The 18,914-nt window shown below is 34.3% G+C and overlaps 4 protein-coding genes across 5 annotated transcripts; all 4 read right to left on the bottom strand.

Moving 5' to 3' along the window:
* Positions 1 to 45: 45 nt before the first annotated feature.
* Positions 46 to 2,435, bottom strand: LOC149527283 (Nucleic acid-binding, OB-fold-like protein). The gene is made up of 6 exons (XM_089783254.1): positions 2,149 to 2,435; positions 1,611 to 1,685; positions 1,395 to 1,483; positions 767 to 851; positions 546 to 627; positions 46 to 389 (listed from the first exon to the last, which is right to left on the bottom strand). The coding sequence occupies exons 1-6, from the start codon at positions 2,308 to 2,310 to the stop codon at positions 298 to 300; spliced, it is 585 nt and encodes a 194-aa protein (XP_089639380.1). The 5' UTR covers positions 2,311 to 2,435; the 3' UTR covers positions 46 to 297.
* Positions 2,436 to 3,116: 681 nt separating this feature from the next.
* Positions 3,117 to 4,533, bottom strand: LOC110415702 (RmlC-like cupins superfamily protein). Its single transcript, XM_021427398.2, has 2 exons — positions 4,319 to 4,533; positions 3,117 to 4,221 (listed from the first exon to the last, which is right to left on the bottom strand). Exons 1-2 carry the CDS (start codon positions 4,426 to 4,428, stop codon positions 4,002 to 4,004), a joined length of 330 nt encoding a protein of 109 aa, XP_021283073.1. The 5' UTR covers positions 4,429 to 4,533; the 3' UTR covers positions 3,117 to 4,001.
* Positions 4,534 to 7,247: 2,714 nt separating this feature from the next.
* On the bottom strand, positions 7,248 to 9,636 carry LOC110415512 (uncharacterized). Its single transcript, XM_021427183.1, is given in 3 exon segments — positions 7,248 to 7,448; positions 7,450 to 8,872; positions 8,874 to 9,636. Coding segments are annotated over 3 exon segments (1,815 nt in total). The 5' UTR covers positions 9,137 to 9,636; the 3' UTR covers positions 7,248 to 7,319.
* A 622-nt stretch (positions 9,637 to 10,258) lies between these two features.
* LOC110415147 (carboxyl-terminal peptidase (DUF239)) lies at positions 10,259 to 14,254 on the bottom strand. 2 transcript variants are annotated; one of them, XR_002445079.2, is made up of 8 exons: positions 14,181 to 14,254; positions 13,956 to 14,042; positions 13,547 to 13,816; positions 13,261 to 13,431; positions 12,918 to 12,971; positions 11,432 to 11,578; positions 10,698 to 11,325; positions 10,259 to 10,316 (listed from the first exon to the last, which is right to left on the bottom strand). XR_002445079.2 is itself a non-coding variant. In XM_021426690.2 (7 exons), exons 1-7 carry the CDS (start codon positions 14,190 to 14,192, stop codon positions 10,948 to 10,950), a joined length of 1,119 nt encoding a protein of 372 aa, XP_021282365.1. In that variant the 5' UTR covers positions 14,193 to 14,254; the 3' UTR covers positions 10,629 to 10,947. The 2 variants fall into 2 exon arrangements, 1 of the variants encoding a protein (XP_021282365.1); XM_021426690.2 differs by lacking the exon at positions 10,259 to 10,316 and having other exon boundaries at positions 10,629 to 11,325.
* Positions 14,255 to 18,914: the final 4,660 nt, after the last annotated feature.

The following is an 18,914-nucleotide window of genomic DNA, read 5'->3' as shown; positions in this document are numbered from 1 at the left end:
TAATCAAAGATGCCTAGATTTTGGTTGAATAAGTGAGCGAAAACATATAACAAAACATATTTCAAATTCTCAACCTGTATGTAGTTTACACCATGGAATAAAAAAGTTAAAGCTTTCAAAGAATGATTCAACTACAGAAGTCTGAGAGTGCCTCGTTTCTTTCTAAAACTGTCAGAATTTGAGTTCTGTGATACGCAATTGCCTAAGATCATGTTTCCTAAATACAATTTCTCAAAGGCAAAACTTAGGAAACTGGCACATGAAAGACTGCTCCTAGCTTTGCTTGGTACCAATTAGTTAACTTTCAACTTTTGCAACCTTCCTTTGCTCAATTTGGCCAGTCAACGGGCACTGCATTTCCGTCCAACTTATTGGAACCATTGCTGCACCTATAATAGACAACAAAATTGGAGAAGCTGAGGCGTTGTCAAACACATAATAGTGGATGAGTACAATAGAAAGCTGAAGGACTACCAAGAAACATAAGAGGTCTGCGTTTCAGACCAATTTACAAGAATTGCCAAACTACCGAAATCAATCTTTACCTGCTGAGCTCTCTGCAGAGACTACACCCAGTTCATTCTTAGCAGTTGATAGATAATAAGCCCGTGCATCTCCAAGAGACAGCTTAATTAAGGCACTGTGTTAAGGAAAACTACTTGCATAACAGAACAATATAAATGTCAACACAGTTATACAATTTCCAACCACCTTGGATAAAAGGTTAAGATTTAAAAACAAGACAACACTACATCGCAAAGGATACCACTACAGCTCTGACAATGTCACCAGGACGAAATGACAAGTGCATATCCACTTTGTCAATTTCAGTTGCTCTAACATCCTGTTGCCTGTTAAAATAAACCGTCTTTGAGTTAATACATACCTCTTGCAAAATCTAGCCAGAAGTACATAAAGTCAGCAAGCATTTGAAATTCTCAAGGCCTCTATGCAACTTATAAGTGATGGACAAATGGCATGTTTAAGCGTATAATAGACTGAATGCACTATAAATTGTATGGAATGGCTAGCTGTCAAACATGGCATTTACTACATGAATCATGGGCCACAAGGAAATGACAAACATCTTGCAAACAAATTGGTATACAGCCTCCAGATTATAGAACTCTATCAACAAAAAGTAAAGCATGCAGCTCAGAAAGGAAAAACACACTTCTATGCTAGAAACCGAGGCAAGAAGGTAGATATAGTTTTGGGGCCACATATACATGAAGGATAGTTACCTTTCAACAATGCTTTCAGGAAACCAGTTACCAAGTGACTGACAGATAGCTCAACGCAAACAGAAAATATCATTTTTAAATAAGAAAACTCAACATGCATATGGTAGATGCACCGCCACTTCTGATAGAAAGAAAAAGAAGATTGGGTACCTAATTATACCACTGAATTTTTCTCTCACAGACTTTGGACCAACACACATAATATCGGCTGATGCTATCCTAGCCATCACCTTTGTAACCTATTATTCAAATAAACATCAGATTTTGATATCAGAAACTAAATATTGCTTAAGATAATTAATAGTTGATGACTAATATATCGGCTTCCACAATATTTTTAAAAGAAAAAGATAAATGCAAACTTACTCGGGCAATGACAACAGAACCAGGCTCCGGAACAGGACCATGAGCTTTGTGACCAGTTACTTCCACAGTTGGTCTCTATAAATGATTATGATCACCATTATCAATTACAATGCCAAAATAGAAACACATTATGCAAAATGAATTTTAATTATCCAAGCATTAATTCAACAAAAACTATGATTCAAAAAGAAAATCATTATATACATAGTTTATACCAACCTAAACATACAACGCGATCCACCCAAAGAAAAAGATTTATCTAAGCTAAAAACCAAGACTTTATTTGTAAACATAACATAGAAAAAAAATTGGTTCAAATTTATCTAAGTCAAAAACCCACAATTTATGTTGAGAATTAACACAGCACCAAACAAGAAAAAAAATTTGAAAAATTAACCTAAGCTTAACCCCCTCCCCTGAAGCTAAAACCCCAGAGCTTATAATGATGAATGAATAAAAATATTAAAAAAATGAACTTTGTGGGTTAAATTGATGTAAGGGTAAAAAAAAAAACCCAGGTGGAAAAAGCAAAGAAAACCTGGTCAGGAGAATCAGAAGGAGGGGATTGGATGCGGCGGAAACCAGTGAGGGAGGCGTAGATGTTCTTGTTATGCTGTCCCACGTAAGCTCCTTTCCCTGCTTTGAGCTCTGTGGCTCTTCCCAACATCTCTCCTGGTGTTACCATCTCTGCTTCTTCCATTTTTTCTTTGTGTTCTTTCTCTACCCTTTGGAGGCAATGAGCAGCGGAAGCTCTGGTTTTGCTAGTTCTTCTTGGTCCACCTTCAGCGGAGTCCGCCCCTTCGCTTCTTATTTTCCTTTTGTCTAATTCCCCCCAATAACAATTTATATTTTCTCCTTTTTTTTAAAAAAAAGAATTTAATCAGTACTTAATTAAGTCATTATTTTTCAACAATTTTCTTTATCGAAATATATAATATAAAGTTTTATTTTATTTTATTATATATACAGATACACATATATGACCTAAATACCAAATAAAAACAATGTTATATAAATATATATATATATATATATACACATATATGACCTAAATATCTAATAATAACAATGTTAAGGTTAAAACTAAATGTAAACCTTGTTTATAAGTTGTAAATTTAAAATAAAGTATGTCTTATGCATTGAAAAGGTAATTGGATAGGGTGTGATATACATGTTTGAGTTTAGGTACTTGGATGGTTTCAAATTGATTATTCTTTATCTTGATTATTTAGAATTTAAGTTAAATTTTTTAACTTACTCATTTTGGGAAAAAAAAATTGCACGATTTGATATATCAAACAATATTTCTTGATATATTATCGAGAATATATGTAAAAATTGTCTTAAAAATATAAATTAATCAAATCTAAACATTTTAATAAAATATTGTATTTGATATAAATCTCGAATATATTTAAAATTTTATGAAATAATTATAAATGAAATAATAATTCAGATACGATTTAATAATAATTAGTCTAAAATTCAAAGTTCGAATTCAAGAATATCCATTCAATTTACCCATGACCATCAAACAAATATAAATGAAAAAATATAAAGGTAGATTTGGAACAACTTGACTCAGCAAGTCATTCCTTGCTTTAGTTCCACAACAGGGTTCAATCCAAAAATAATGTTGGAAGGTAGTCCAATTTTCCCATTGGCAATCTCAGTGCATATCCAATTGAAGGGTATTCTCCCCAATCCTGCAGCTAGTACTAGTCAAAATCCCAAGCCCCCTCTGAACCCAACCAAACTCAACAAAAGAAAACGACTACAGGATGGAATCACTTTTTATCTGAAAAGTAGCTTAACCGAGAAGGACTTCACTGCAATCACAGAGGGTTTGGGTTTATTCTTTCCAATCCATATACATACCAGAGCAAGATATTTGATCACTTCATCAATCCAAGCCATCCATCCACGTTTAGCACATTAGTCACCATCATCGTTAAGGTCACCGTTTAGAAACGTGGGTTTTGTTGTTGGACTTTGGTTGAAAGTTAGAACCAAAGATAAGCTTTAACTTGTTGCTTACACAATGTTACATCAGTTGTCCTAGATTAAAACTTTTAGATATTGGATTTCATTTAAATTAAGTAAAATTTTAGATCATTTTGAATTAAAGATATTAAAATTTAAAAAATTATTAGATATGGTTATTAAATCGTTGGTTCAAAAAGATACTTATCTTTAACAATCGAACGTTTTCGTTTGATTATAGATGAAAATTATTTTTAATTAAAAGAATTTGATTAATTCTCATAATCGAAAGATATAACTTTGGTATTAAATCTTGTTGAATAACAGAATAACTTGTCATTAATGGAAGAAAAAAGAGAGGAAGAAGGAAAAAAAGGAGAGATAAAGATGGCTAAAAAGATGGTGGAATTATGAAGATGATGAGGAGGCAAATTTATAGTGCTTATCAATTGCAGCTGATACATCCCAAGTGCAACTAAGTCCTTGGGGGATTGTCACAAGATCACCTGCACCAAATTCTACAAATTCAGATGACCCTTTTGGATACACCTTCACCTTGCCTTTAAGCAAATAGCAGATCTCTTCCGCATCAAATTTCAGCAAATACTTCCCTGGAGGACAACCCCATCTACCAAAACAAAAGGAGGGGAAAAACAAAATCATGAACAGGAAAACAATTTAGGACAGGCAGCGACATGGTTTAGCATGCATTTTCGAATACTTACTTAGGCCATGATTTAATACCCAATTCAGATAATCGCGATTCGGGAGGTTTGCTTTCGACTGTAATACTTAAATCTGAAGATGAATCTGGTGTCGATGACGTCGTTGCCATGAAACCAAAGCAGAAAATAAACTAAAGAAGGTGGATGAAGAAAGAGGCACGAGCTGATTAGTACAGGATTAACATATGGTAGCTGGCCTGCCTTTATATAAAAAAAACCAACTTATTAGCTTGGCTGCCTTGGGGAGGAAAGGAATCTTTACGTGAAAACGATGTCGTTATTTACTGCAGAAAATTATCAGCACACACAAAACACTGGCATGTGCTATAAGCTCTATAAGCTCTTTTTTGTTTTTGTTGGATATCTAAGTTATCTAGTGAAAAACGGTTGACAGATGACCTGGTTATAAGAGACAGTTGTCCTCAGCTAGTTGGGTTTTGCCTTTTTCCCCATACACCATTTTTTTTTCGTGGGGTTTCAGAGGTTTACTAAGATTTATGACCTTTGATGCAGTCCATTTTGATGGCCTCCTTTTTGGCTGCAAGCACTGTAGCTGAAAGAGAAAGAGTTGGTTTAATATTCCCCTGCAGTGGAGAAAAATAAACAAAGAAAAACAAACAGAAGAAATACATTGAAGCACGTGATTTTGCTTGTTGTAAATTGAGGATTTGATTCACTATGTTTGGATGATTGGAGTTCTTTTAATGAATAGAAATGAATGTGAACACTAGAAATTAGCATATTTAAATGACAGCAAAAGCTGGACATGCACGTGTAATAGTTTTAAAAGAGATTGTAGTGATTGTAGCTGTCACTTCCGAAAGGAAATAATGCTTTGGTCCCTTTGCTCCCTTGTGTTCCTTGAACATCATCAAACATCTTCAGTTCAAAATTTGTCTGCTACCAACCCTAAATTTGTATTTTAATGTACTGGCCCTTTGTCCTGGAAAGGTAAAGGAACGTGTGACGGTTGGGGGAAGGGGACAAGGGAGTTGAACTATAACTGGTAAACCAGGTAGAGTCGTGTATACATTTCAGATTCTGGAATGATTTTGACGTCGGAATTATCCAAATGGAGGACTGAGACTTGATAAATTTGATTCGAACCTACCCCTTTCCTGCACTTTGGCTTCCACAATAGTAGAAGAATAAAGGTACAAACGGTCACGGAATGTTAAATCTAGAATGGAGACTGTTGTACTTAGACCTATGTGGTTAAATTTGCTCTATTACTGGTAATCAGGACCGGGGGCAATCAGGTTTAAGTTCAATTTCTATCAAGTTCAAAGTTCTTTTTGCATATGAAGAGCACAAGTGAGGAGCAAGGAAGGCAATTTTGCCCATTTGTCAACATTAGCCTTTAAGCATTTTAGAGAAAGTAACCTATTCCTGTAAGAAGTTGAGGGGCTCACAGATAGAATTGATTGGTCTAACGCCTATGCAATTGTTGAGGGTTTCCATGGTGTAAATGACAGAAAGGATTCAACTCTAGTACAAATATTGTATCTTTTTTTGTTAAGTTGACCTTGATTTTGGAATTGAACACCTTGAGTTTGGGATATTCCAACACTGTCCGAATACCTCAAAACACTACCGAGAGAGAAGCAGGATACTTAGTATCCTGAATTGCCATTCGGATCTAGCGGAAAGTAGGTGAAGGACCAGTTCCAGGTCATGAATCATCATCAGGCTATAATGTTTGCTGTCTCGCTGCTCAGTTATGTCCGATCTTAAATTGGAGAAGTTAACTAGCAGATTCAACGAAATTCACGGCCCCTGAGAAGAAACGATGTTATTCGTAGGAGTCAGCTGAGTTGCAATGTTATTCATATGGGACAAGTTAAATTCAGTCAACTCTACGTCTCCATTAACAGGACAAAAATGGGTCAAAGGATGAACTATCATCAATTCTGGTGCCAAGACAAGCTTCAAATCCTTGAGGCGGACATATATTCTATCCTACCTCTTCGATTTCATCTGAGGTTGCTACTTGCACCATCTCCATTGCTTCCATCAGTAGTAGCAACTCCACTTTTAGCTTCTTTCACTGCATTGAGTGCAAAATATAGCCTTGAGTCATGTCGGAATGACCATAACTGAATGACAGCGTGAACCCCATCAGCACCATTGAATGTCTCTTCATACCTTCTCTCAACTTCATTCCACTTTTTAAACCTCAGACTGGTTTCCACAACAGGATCACTACCAATTTAACCGGCAGGGCTCTACCTTTACGAACTCTTTTCCATTCTTGTTTGGTAAGGAACTGATCAGCATTGATTTGACCTTCTGGTATTGACAAACGGCACTGAGCCTCATCCAAATCAGAACCAGTCAGTCTCTTTTGTATAACATACACTGGCTCAGAAGCCTTCATGGTTTCTATATAATTCTTCAACGTTCCCGGGACTTTGGGTTCTGGTGATGCCTTCAGGTTTCCCTGTCTGTCATGGCGATTAGACTACGTCTCCTTATGAAATTGAGCAAGACTGTCTGTCAGCAGCATTCCTCTCTCAGCTCTATCTTCTGTTCGCTGTTCAATCTTTTTCACTAGTTCATCAAAAGAGCCATCAATTCATCAACTTCCTTCAGCCTTTCACGAATCGACATATCTCTCTTCTTTTCTTGAACAACATTACTCTAATCCTTGAAGGGTCAGTTCATCACAAGCATATATTTTCCTGAGCTTCAATTAACGTTTGAGCCAAATCAAACCGTGTAAAATATTTAGTGCTAACAAAGGTTTCAAATTAATTATTTATTTGTATTTTTTTTATTTAATTTCAAATTTTCAATTTTGAAAATTCATATCCTATTAAAATGATAATAAAAATAAAAAATATACAAATTATTTTAAATTAGAAAAATTTATAAATATATCTTGAAAATAGAGCTGACAAAAATGAAAAACATTGCCTTCTTCCTCATATGTTTTTCTTTGCAGCAAACAAGAACTTTTAGAATAGAATTTAATAAACAAAGATTGATGGATAACAAGTCATTACACGTTGACATTTTGATCATCTTCACAGTTTTTACGATGTAGCTCAAAAATAGATCGATCTCCTCCATTTCTACACAATAGATCCACTAGCATTGTTGCTGTTGAAGAGTCTGCAGAAAATCCTTTTATCAACCATCTCACGTAAAATCTGCATTGCCCTTGACACATCATCGTTTAGCAAAAATCCTTTGATGATTGTATTGTAAGAACAGCTATCTTCCAAGAAGCCATTCACTCCCATTTTCCTAAACAATTCAAATGCTTCATTTGGTAACCTTTCTTCACAAAGTCTTTTGATCATGATATTACAAGTGTAAACATTAGGGCGTAACCCTTTGACTGGTAGTGCATAAAATAATTTCCTTGCAACATTAAGTTGCCCAACTTGACATAAGCCATCAATTAAGATACTATAGTGGACTATGTTAGCTTCTATCCCACTGTTCTGCATAAAATGAAAAAGTTCCACTGCCTCATGAACATGACCATGCTTGCATAAGCCATGTAACAAAGTAGAGTAGGTGATTGTGTTTGGAACAAGGCCACGAGCACTCATTTCCTTGAAAAGTTCTCGTGCTGCAGAAAGTCTCCCTACTTGGCACATGCCATTCATAAGAGTAGTGTAAGTAACAGTGTTAGGGAATAATCCATTTGGAGACATTTCGTGAAAGACTTTCATGGCCTCATCTATCTTTTGCAATATACAATATCCATTGACCAAGATGTTGTAACCATAAATATTAAGTACACAACCCTTAATAATCATCAAGTTAAGAACTTTTCTAGCGTCATCCATTTTGCCTTGCAAGCAGTATCCATCCATCAAAGTAGTATAGGTAATGGTATTGGGGTCAACACCTTGTTGAATCATTATTTCAACAATGTCATGAGCCTCTGAAACCCTCCCTTCTTTACAAAATGCATCAACCAATATACCATAGGAGACAACATCTGGTTTGCAATTGTTAACAACCATTTCAGTCAATAATCTCATAACTTCCTTCCACTGGCCTGAATCACACATGGCATGAATTAAAGAACTATAAGTCACAACATTTGGCAGAACGTCTTTAGCTGTCATTTCAGAGAAGAAGTTTAAAGCCTCAGTTACAAGCTGGTCCTTGCAAAGACTATCAATAATTGTGTTGTATGTTACAGAGTCAGGTAGATAACCTCTTTGTTCCATGTTCCTTAATAATCTAGTAGCTCCACTGGTATAGCCTATTTTACAAAGACCATTTATTATGGTATTATAAGTAATCGATTCAGGTTGATAACCATTCCTGACTATCTCATCAAACAAGATCACTGCTTCACCTATATTAGATTCAACACACAACCCATTGACGAGGGTGTTAAATGTAGTAGTATCAGGTTTAATACCCAGCTTCAACATTTTTCCCAAAAACGTAAACCCAATATCCGAACGATGCAAGCGGCAATAACAATTAAGCAAGATGTTGAGAGTATAAACATCACGTCTGATTCCTCTTAATTCCATTTGTCTCAACAGAGAAATAGCAGTTTCATAATGCTTCATTCTAACCACCTACTAATTGATTAAATTCAACAATAGATGGGCGGGGACGGGCACGAATCATGTGATTGAAGAAAGCCAAAGCATCCTCTATTTTGTCAAATACGTACTTGGATTTCTTGGAACGGGAAAAAGAGGTAGAGAAAAACTGGGTTTGGAAAGAATAAAAGAAAACAGGAGGAGAAAGAGAAAAGTACAGGTAAGGAAGGGAAGTGAGGGATTCGGAGACACCAAGTTGAAGGAAAGTAGAGGAAGTGCTTTTCCAGCCCCTTATCATCGTCCCTATTCTTCACTGCAAAACTTCAGACGAACTTTGAGTTAGACTAAACAAAGGCAGAGGGAATGCTTTCTAGGCACTCCCAGCTTCAACTTCAGAAGAATAACTACTGGATTTTTTGATCCCAATTGGGAAGTGACACTCCCTCCCGCAGCTTGATTTTCAACTTTTTCTTGCTCTATGGAAGGCCTTAAAACTAAAACCCAAAACTCTGCTCCCTTTACTGCAACTGCCAGCACCATCACCCCCGCAACAGGCAAGATGAGGCTTGCAGTGATACTATCCAAGGGAAAGAAAAAGGAGACAAGGAATCCAATGCATAGAACACAGTCCGGGAAGTGAAGGCTTTCAGAAGTCGAGAGAAGGTTCGCCATAGGAACAACAAGACTGAGATGGGCTTGACGTTTGCTGGGGAGTAACATTGCCGATTTCCAGGGAGACTGGCAAAAGAAGATGGGGATCTTTCCCTTTCCCCTGGGAAAGAAGCTAAGGATTAGGCCTTTAGGACCCAAAAATTCAATGAGCACCAGGCCAAGCCCTGACTAAATTTCAATAATGTAAGCCCTCATAAGGCCCAGAACACATCCTTTAAGCTCCTCAAGTAGGAATAAAAAATCAAATTTTCAGTCCAATTGAATCAATTTTGCTACATCCCCACCAAAACTTAAGATCATATGGTTCAATATTTTTTTCTTTTATGGTTTACAATTGAGTCACACAAGGTCAAGATTTTTTTCCTCTACAACAAGATGATGGTATTTTCACATGTGTTTTTGTTTTTACATAAATGATATCAAAATAATTTGGTCAAATTGTACAACAAATAGCCAGCAGCCCAAAAGATCTTGTACCATCTACAGGTTTCATCTAACCATAGATAAATAAACAAATTTTCTGTTTTTCTTTTAAAAAAAAAAGAAGAAAGAAGAGAATCAAGAAGAGGGGAGGGAGGGAAAGGGCTCCTTTTCCAACACCTACATTGAATGGCATTGAATAGGATGCTTCACTGAACTGCCTTTATTTCCTTCTTTTTGACTGGCCCATAAGCTTCTTCTGTTTCTAGCTACACCAATTAATATGCTGCCCGCTTTTGTTATATTGTTGGGAGATAATGGTCCTTCTTGCAACTTGCCTTTGTAATTTTTATACTATTCTCTTTACTTGGGTCTTCAATGATGGCCTAACCCTAATCTTCTGTCAATACTTTTAACTTCAAAATCTTATACATAATGAGGATGCTGTACAAAAATCATCTGTCTCTTATTTATTAAGAAAATTATGTACTAATCAATGTATTAAATGTTTGAGTATTTAATTTTATTCTTTGTTTAGATATAAAGGTAATATGGTATTTATTTACACTACAAACATCAAGTAGACATATGATAAAATTTTATATGAGGCCGAAAAAGGAGAACAAAGAGAGGATAGATGATTTTTTTTTCTAGTAAAAAAAAAAACATTTGAGAAGTAGTTTCACTAAAACAGGACATGAACTTTAGCTTTATGAAGTAATATTACACAAGTTATAATCAAGGAAAAAGTTCACATAAAGCCGTACCTATTCCAGAATATTGCTATTTCCATGCCTGTTTATGCAAATTGCCTTTTGTCTTATTTTAACTAATGATACACATTCCTTTTCGCCACAAAGTAAGACAAACAAAAAATTGTAAAAATCAGCAAAAACAAGAGTGGAAATAGCATAATTCAATAATTACAGATTTAAAGAATTTTCGACACTAGGAATTTTTTTTTTTTTTGTTACGTGGGATCTTAGAATTAATTATATATCTTGCTGGGATAGTTGATCAAGGGCACAGCGGATTGTTCCCTGGCCCTCCATAGTAGAAATATGTGCCCCATTCATTGTTGTAGGAGCTCTTGATGTTGTAACAATTTGTATTCTCAGCTAGGGTTGATATGTCATGGACAGAACTCAAGCTGTTATCAGCGTCAACAATCTCGAGGTTCCGGAAATAGCTTGATTTTCCAAACCCTTCGTCGGAGAAGTGGCCGGAACCCATCTGCGTCGACGTGTGCTGGCCGTTGGCCCTTGAGTTCACCACTTCACCACCCCATTCCACCATGGTGGCATGGTCTGCTAGGTGAGTAAATAGCTCTGCTGGCCAATAACCTACGAGGGTGTTGTCACCAAAACCCATCCACCAATTCCCTACCTTAGGATCCTAATAAAATTGGAAAGAGAGAAATAATTTTCAAGTTAATTAATTTGTTATATAGAAACATATAAATTTCATTAATGCAATACAGTTAAGTATGTAATTATTTTACCTTCCAAATGAGGATGGTAATGTCATATTGATTTGCAGCATACTGAGAGATAGGAGAAATGGCAGCCCCAATGGCAATTCTACTATTTGTTTGGACAAAGCCTGCACATAGAAGGTTGTAGCATCCAGTTGCTTGATAGGAATCAGTCTGTATAAAAAAGCACCCATCATAATCAATAACAACATTAATTAATATTCATTTCATTTTATGAAATTCCTATCTTCTTACCATATACAATTAATTAATTAAATAATTAATGTTCACTTCATTACATGACATTAATTTCCACTTAATCTCCACAGCAAATAAATGCTAAATTCCACTCAAATGGATGAGTTGTCTTTAAGTTGTAGACATGTTAAAAGATTTGTTGAGAAGCATAAATCAAGCAATCAACATTTACTCTCAAGACAGTCACGAACAGTAGTCAAAGGTAAACAGTTCATTTTGCCTTTGATAAATGTTCTTTTTCCATCTACCTTTGAACCCCAACAACCTTTTACATTCTTGTACAAAGATTTAAAGTGAAAAATATGCATGGGAAGAATGAATGTCCAGGCCACAACAAAAGTTAATTTAAAGATTCCGCAACAATAATGGAGGCTTTTGTTGGTTGGGGTTTCATTTAATTATTGCATGGCTTCTTTTGATTTGGTTTTTATTGAATATATATTAGCTTGAAAGAATGGTTAACTAACCAGCTTTAATACCAACTTTATAAGTAATTGGTGTTTTAGAATATCAACTTTTTCCACTCGAAAGCACTCTTTCCATTCGCATTCTAAGGAAATTGGTTGAGCTGCAAACAACCCAAATCAATTAATGCAAGATGCTAATCATTCAAACATGTTTCTCTTCATCTCCTTCTCTTTTTTTTCTCTTGGAAAAGCGGAGAAAAATAACATGTATGCCTATATACTCACATGACATTAATTAAAAAATCATGATTGCGTGACTATTCACATAGATATTTCAATCCAAAAATACTGATATATAATTTATGAATTTAACTAAAAGTAATTCATTATAAATCGTATAAAATTTCGAATTTAGATTTCAAATCAAAGTAAAAACCCTAAATCCGAGACATATGCAAGATGTTAATGATTCAAACACATTTCTAAGGAATTTGCATTTTAAAATGCATCAAACAATTATTTATAAATCATATAAATTTCGAGTACAAATTCGGACAATTTTTCACTTTAAGATTTGTATTAATAACAAAATAAAAACCCTAAATGAAGTTGACTTTATTATTTTTATTGTTATAGACATGCTAATAAAAACCCTAAATCAAGCTTACTTTAGTATTAGGAACATGCACGTGGCTGCATCCACATGAACAAAATCCATACCGTTTTCATATACAGTCATTGGTATGATATAGTAATTATTAAATATGTGACCAATTGGAGGCATAAAATAAAAATATGATTAGGGTCATAAGCTTTAATCAAGTAAGCTATAATTATAGAAAACTCACCGTCCAATAAGTGAACAATCTTGGCCTGCTGTCACCATAAAGCTCCGGACTGACCTGACTAGTAGAATAATCAAAACTTCAAAAACCTCTAATTCCAAATAAAATAAAAAAATTAATTATTATTCTATACATCTGCCTTGCTCTTGATCCGAATATTTAAAATTTTTAAATTTTAATTAAATAACAACATCCACATTCAAAGCAGAATCTTGAAGTGAATAAACAATAATTATTATTTTATTTATTTATAAAATTGGAAGAAGAGAACAATTAAAGAAGAAAAAGCGGGGGGGTGGGGAGTGTGGGATAATAGGTACGCAGGGACAGGAAATGGAAGGAGTACCTGCCATCCAGCTTCGATGCTGTTGAGATCAGAGCCGTCGAATGATCCGGAAAGAACCCAAATCTGTGATAGACTGAACTCGTTGAGTACTTGGATTGAAGGGTCCCACACGTTTATAGTTGCTTTTGCTCCGAATACCTCTTGGGATGTTCCGGTATACGCAATCGCATGCTGAGAAAATGTGCAACATCCATGAAATCACCGTCCATTCTGATTACTTTTGACATTTTTATATTGACAAAATTTTTAGGGCAAGGAGGAGAGGTAGGAAGAGAATAGTACGTACTTCGTGTCCGTTGCCGCTTACGACATCGGGGGCATCGGTGCTGCGAGAAGGGGTGAAACGACGTTGTTTCTTGCCAAAGTCAAACAAAGACTTGGCTCTCAAGACATCATGCAGACTGCTGCGCCGTATGGGAACTGTTCCCTTGGGACATCTTGTCCCATTCCCGTGCCACATTTGCCATGCACCCTTTACAGCTCCCACATTACCCCTCGACTCTCTTGCCTCATCTTGCTTCAACGTTTTCACTTTAGGCATCTCCGAGGGAACTCTCTGTTGCATCCAACATAAAGTTAAACCATGTTGATTTCCATTGAAAGAAGGCATAAGTTTAAGCCATGTTTAGCAGGAACCGAAAGGAGAGAAAGAATGAGAGGTCCTCTTAGATTTTGCCTTCATTTTTTCTTTGTACCTGAATCTTGTGGTTCTTTAAAAGAGGATGATCAAAAGCTGGTTGTTTTCTTTTATGGACACAATCTATGATATCTCCATCTGGGCTCTGAAAGCGTCAAAAGAGGAACACCAAAAGCAGGAAACTCCATGAGAGATATGAGAGAAAACATCGGGTTGTTGGGGGGGAAAGGAAATAGGGAATATTTTTCTTTTTGTTTGTTACAAGTGAGAAAGAAGGACATACCTCGATGGTCATGACAGCAGGTTTGTTAATCTTTGCCAAGTGTTTTTGAATTCTTTCAAGCCTCAAGCTGCTTACTTGCCTATACTTTGTGTAATTTAGGCCTGAAACAAGGCTAAATTTGCGACGAAAAGGGAAGAAAGAAGCAGAAGAAGAAGAGGAAGATGGTGATGAGGAAGGAGAGATGAAACTCCTCTCTTCTTGGCAAGGATGTTATAAGCCATTATCACATTCAGTGCCAAGGAAAAAGAAAGTGAAAGGAAGCTAGCAAACCATTACTAGAAAAAACAATGGCTAAAAACAAATGAGACTTTCTTGCTTGATCTCTGCTAGTACCAAACAACTACAAAAACAAGAAAAGAAAGGAAGAAAAGGACTCTTTTTCTTCTGCTCTTTCTCTCTTATCTTTAATGGGGAGAGAAGCGAGGTGGGTGAAGGTTAATTAACCCTGCAACAGTGAACACAGGCCAGCCCACCTTACTCTTTCACCATCAAAATCATGATTGCCTGCATTGGATTCATATAATGAGCAAAAATATTCGTATTTTAAATAGAACCCATTTTTTATTTTTTACATATATTTATATATCCTTTTGTCTGTTGTTTATAATTTGCACCACAAGCAAAGAAACAAGAAAGAGCAAGAGACTTGAAGGCACTAATAAAACCCAGACCTACCCAACTAAACAGGTCCCCTTTTTTTATTGCAGTACTCCTTCAACGTTTGCATCTGCCACTATATACTTTGCCATTAATACTTTCTTTTTATTTTTCATTTATTTATTTCTTTGGGTTCTGTTTTCTCTTTTGCTTTGAAACTTTTCTTACTTAAATTCATACATACACACATCCAACCTTGTGGTTGCGCTTTGGCTTTTCTTTACTTCTCAGTCTCTTCCATGCCCTTTGTTTCTCCCTTTTTTTGAACTCCAAGTAGCACTCAATTGGTATCTCCTTTCCATCCATTGTACCCGCCACATGGCAATGCCTCTCAGCATCTAACTGCTTTAGGTATATGCATCCGAATTTTGAATATGAAATATTACCCTCTTCACCCTACCCTCAAAATTTAATTATCTAGTACAAATATATTTCTATATCTCGGCATTCCCTCACATTACAACTTAAACCTTCCTTGGTTACTTTCATGTATACGTATTCTGATACTGATAAACAACTAAATTAGCAAGTTTGGGGTCTTGGTTTTGGATATTAAGTATACTTTAGAAGACAAAATGGACCATAGGTGTTACCATTTTCAGCGCAAGTTTGCACTTTTTCATGCTTATTTTCAACTTCGGCAGTGCACATAGGACAATATGTTGGGGAAGAGATGCATACAAATAAGATAAAATACAAGTTTCAAAAGATGAACAGCTTCTTAATTTGTTTAAATTTTATTAATTATAATAATTCGAGCAAGTATCTCGAGTTTGGAATTTGAGGTGTGGTGATGGAAACCCCAAGGAAGACAAAAGAGAGTCTTCTTGTTTGTTGAAATTTCAACATATTGGGGAGGCTTCTACGCTTGTAATTTTCTTTCTTTTCCCTTTTTGGTATTGTGAAATGGAAGCAATCCATCCCCTTGAAGTGTGGTACCAAGCACTCATCTCCATGTGGGAATGCACCAAAGAAAACAGTAAATCGATGAAGGAAAACAATGATATTGAATCCATTTAATGAAGAACACTAATCTATTTAATATTGGGAGGTTGATTAAATTAAATGGGACTAAGCTCCTATTCTCGAATCTCGAATTCTTCTCTCAAGAGAAAATTTTGTTTTGTCAGCTTCCTTTACTCTACCAACCTGGAACTCTGGTTTTGACTGCAAAATAATATTATGATGAATATACCTATTTGCCCTTGGTTTATATAATAATTTTTGTCCCTCTACTTGCTAACCATGTTGAAATATATATAATACTAATTGACCTCGCCGTAATTTAGATAAGATTGTCACCTTTAGTTATAACTCAGAGATTCTATTTTTAATAGTTTAGAATTTGAATTCTATATATTGAAAAACATAGTTTGTATTTATAAATTGATAATGATTACATAAGTATCAGATTTAAGTTTATCATTTGAACAATCAAATAGTAGAATTAGTGTGACAATATAATTATATCGCAGTTGATTATTCTTCGATTCATTAACTGGTATTTTCTTCTGTTGATGATTTTCATTTTTCTTAGCATTATTGCTTTATCTTTGGATATTATGATATTATAACTTTGGTGCGACCATCCACGCGTTGATAGCAAGGTTTCATAGCTAATTAAAGCCTGTGTGAAAGGGATGGCTTACCATAGAGAATATTTATTAAGTTAGTTCTCTGTAATGCATGGCCAATTCAATCTTCATCAATTAATAACGAGGAAAAAGAAAATCCTTTCATGAATTTCACCAATTACCCAAAAAAATTGAGCCTTTTAATTACTCTATTAAATAAAGTTTTGGTGGTCAATCTCTTATGGGTGCATGTGTGAAGTGATCCCTTTAATGCAATTTAATATTATAGGACTGATTTTATTTATTTTTGGGCTGTTTTGTTGCATCAAAATTACTTCAACTTTGCACATTGAATAAGCAATAAAATACAATTCTATACTTTAATGTTATAATTTCATGCCAGTTTAATTTAATTAGCTTCGTGTTCATTGACTGAATTTGACAAGAGAAATTAAGTCTGTAGATGGTTAGATCCTACTAAATCAAGGACTTATCTGATGATTTCTGGGTGCTAACTATGTTGAAAATGTAGGAACAATTATCATGTTGAAATAGAAAATTATTGCTGATTTGAAGTAATTAGTTAGGCATTCATGGCATTAATTTTGTACTATACTTAATTAGAATATTTTTGGGTAATTAATTACCCATTTGGTTACTTAACTTTTCAAAAAAAATTTATTTAATTATTTAATTTTAAAAATTGACATTTTGGTTATCATTGTTTACAAAAATTAATATATATTTCAATCATTTGGTCATTAGTTTCTAATAATCGTTTGAAGTGGCTTTTTCACATTAAATGATTTTGACCAAGTGAAATCTCAAAATCAGTTTATGAATAATGGCACGTAAGTAAGGTCACTTGATATAAAACAATCATGTTAACGGTCAATTTATGAATCAAAACACTAATTTTTATAAAAACATTTATAATTAGAATGTGATATTTTAAAATTGGCTAACTTAAACACACTAAAAAAATTGAGTTTTAATTATACTTTTTTAGGGGACATTGTTTTGTATAGTAAAATTTTAAAAAAATGCAATTATTTAAATTTTTTTACTTTACTTTTTTCATATTTAGTAGCAATATAAAAAAGACTAGTTTTGCTAGTGTATGCAATTTCTATAATTACATTTTATTTATAATATATCTAAAAATTTATATAGTAAAATTACATTTAAAAAGTGTCATTAAAAATATTTTTAATAGCACATTTTAAAAATGTGCTATCTTAAATCAAACTTGTTATAGTGACAGAAATTTAATAAAAGTTAATTGAGTTATTTAAATATACATATAGGAAAAGGATGATTCCAAGAAGTAGATACTAAACCAAATGCTCATGTATCAATTTAATAAAAACTTGAAGCTTAGATCAATTGAGTTATTTAAATATGCTTTCTATTCACTCTTATTAAGTGCCAACAATTATTTCTTCCCCCATTTTCTTTCACTTTCCACCTTTTAATCTCCTTCCCCTCTTTCTTTACTGTTTCCCATCTTAATATGTTAACCATGCTCTCTCCATATAAGCTAATTTTTGAAGAATATTAATCCCTTAACATAGCGTGCACGCAGACACACACACATATATATTTTAAATTTATATATATATATATATATATATACAAATTTCATATGCAATCACAAAAGAAATATTTCATAATTTTTTTTCCCTTTTAGTTATTTGGTTAAGGTATTTCCCTTTGTAATTTTCTTTTTGAATTTCCCCATCTCCTTTTTCTAAATTAGAGACAAAGCAAGAGAGACTTAATAAACTTAAACATTCAATTATATATATATATATCCTTGGTCAAGATTAAGATTGTATATCTATTAGCAAAGGAAATCCTGTTAAAGAACATTTGAGCAAAAGTAGTATCCTAGGCCTGAGCAACTCCATGGCTGGTGGTGGATTACCATAGAGGTGGTCCTCCTGAGCATGGAGGAGGAAAGCTCCTTCCCAAGGCAGGATTCAAGCACAACCAGCTCATCGCACACATAAGCCAAAGAGAATGATTTTCTTAGACATATATATTTGAAGAATTAAAATGATTTTCTTAGACATATTTGAAGAATTAAAATGTTAGAAAGGGTTTAAAAGAGTTAATTGTTTTTGATATGTCATAGAAGAAAGAGAGAAACCAATTTGTTTGTTTGATTGTTTTTCTGATTAGTTAAAAGAGATTGGTTTGTATGACTCCAAGATATATGCAAATCTGTATATACCAGCACAAAAGCAAAATACCATGAATTTCTTGCACAGAGACATGTTTAAAGAAATTCAAGGGTAGCAAATTGAATCATCAAATCATAATTGTATCAATTTGCCACTGATTAATGAAGCAGAGAAATGGGTTTATATAATTCCATATTATATGAAAAAACAGTAAAAAAAATACTAAAGATTTGCATCTCCAACCAAAAAAAAAAAAATGTTTTGTTTTTGTTAGGATCAAATAGAAATGTCAATTTGTCATGATAATGATCTTAATT

The sequence above is a fragment of the Theobroma umbraticum genome, unplaced genomic scaffold (genome assembly GCF_002168275.2).
Source record: "Theobroma umbraticum cultivar Fairchild unplaced genomic scaffold, ASM216827v3 scaffold_147.0, whole genome shotgun sequence".
NCBI classification, from domain to species: domain Eukaryota; kingdom Viridiplantae; phylum Streptophyta; class Magnoliopsida; order Malvales; family Malvaceae; genus Theobroma; species Theobroma umbraticum.
This window is presented reverse-complemented; position numbering and strand designations above follow the sequence as displayed.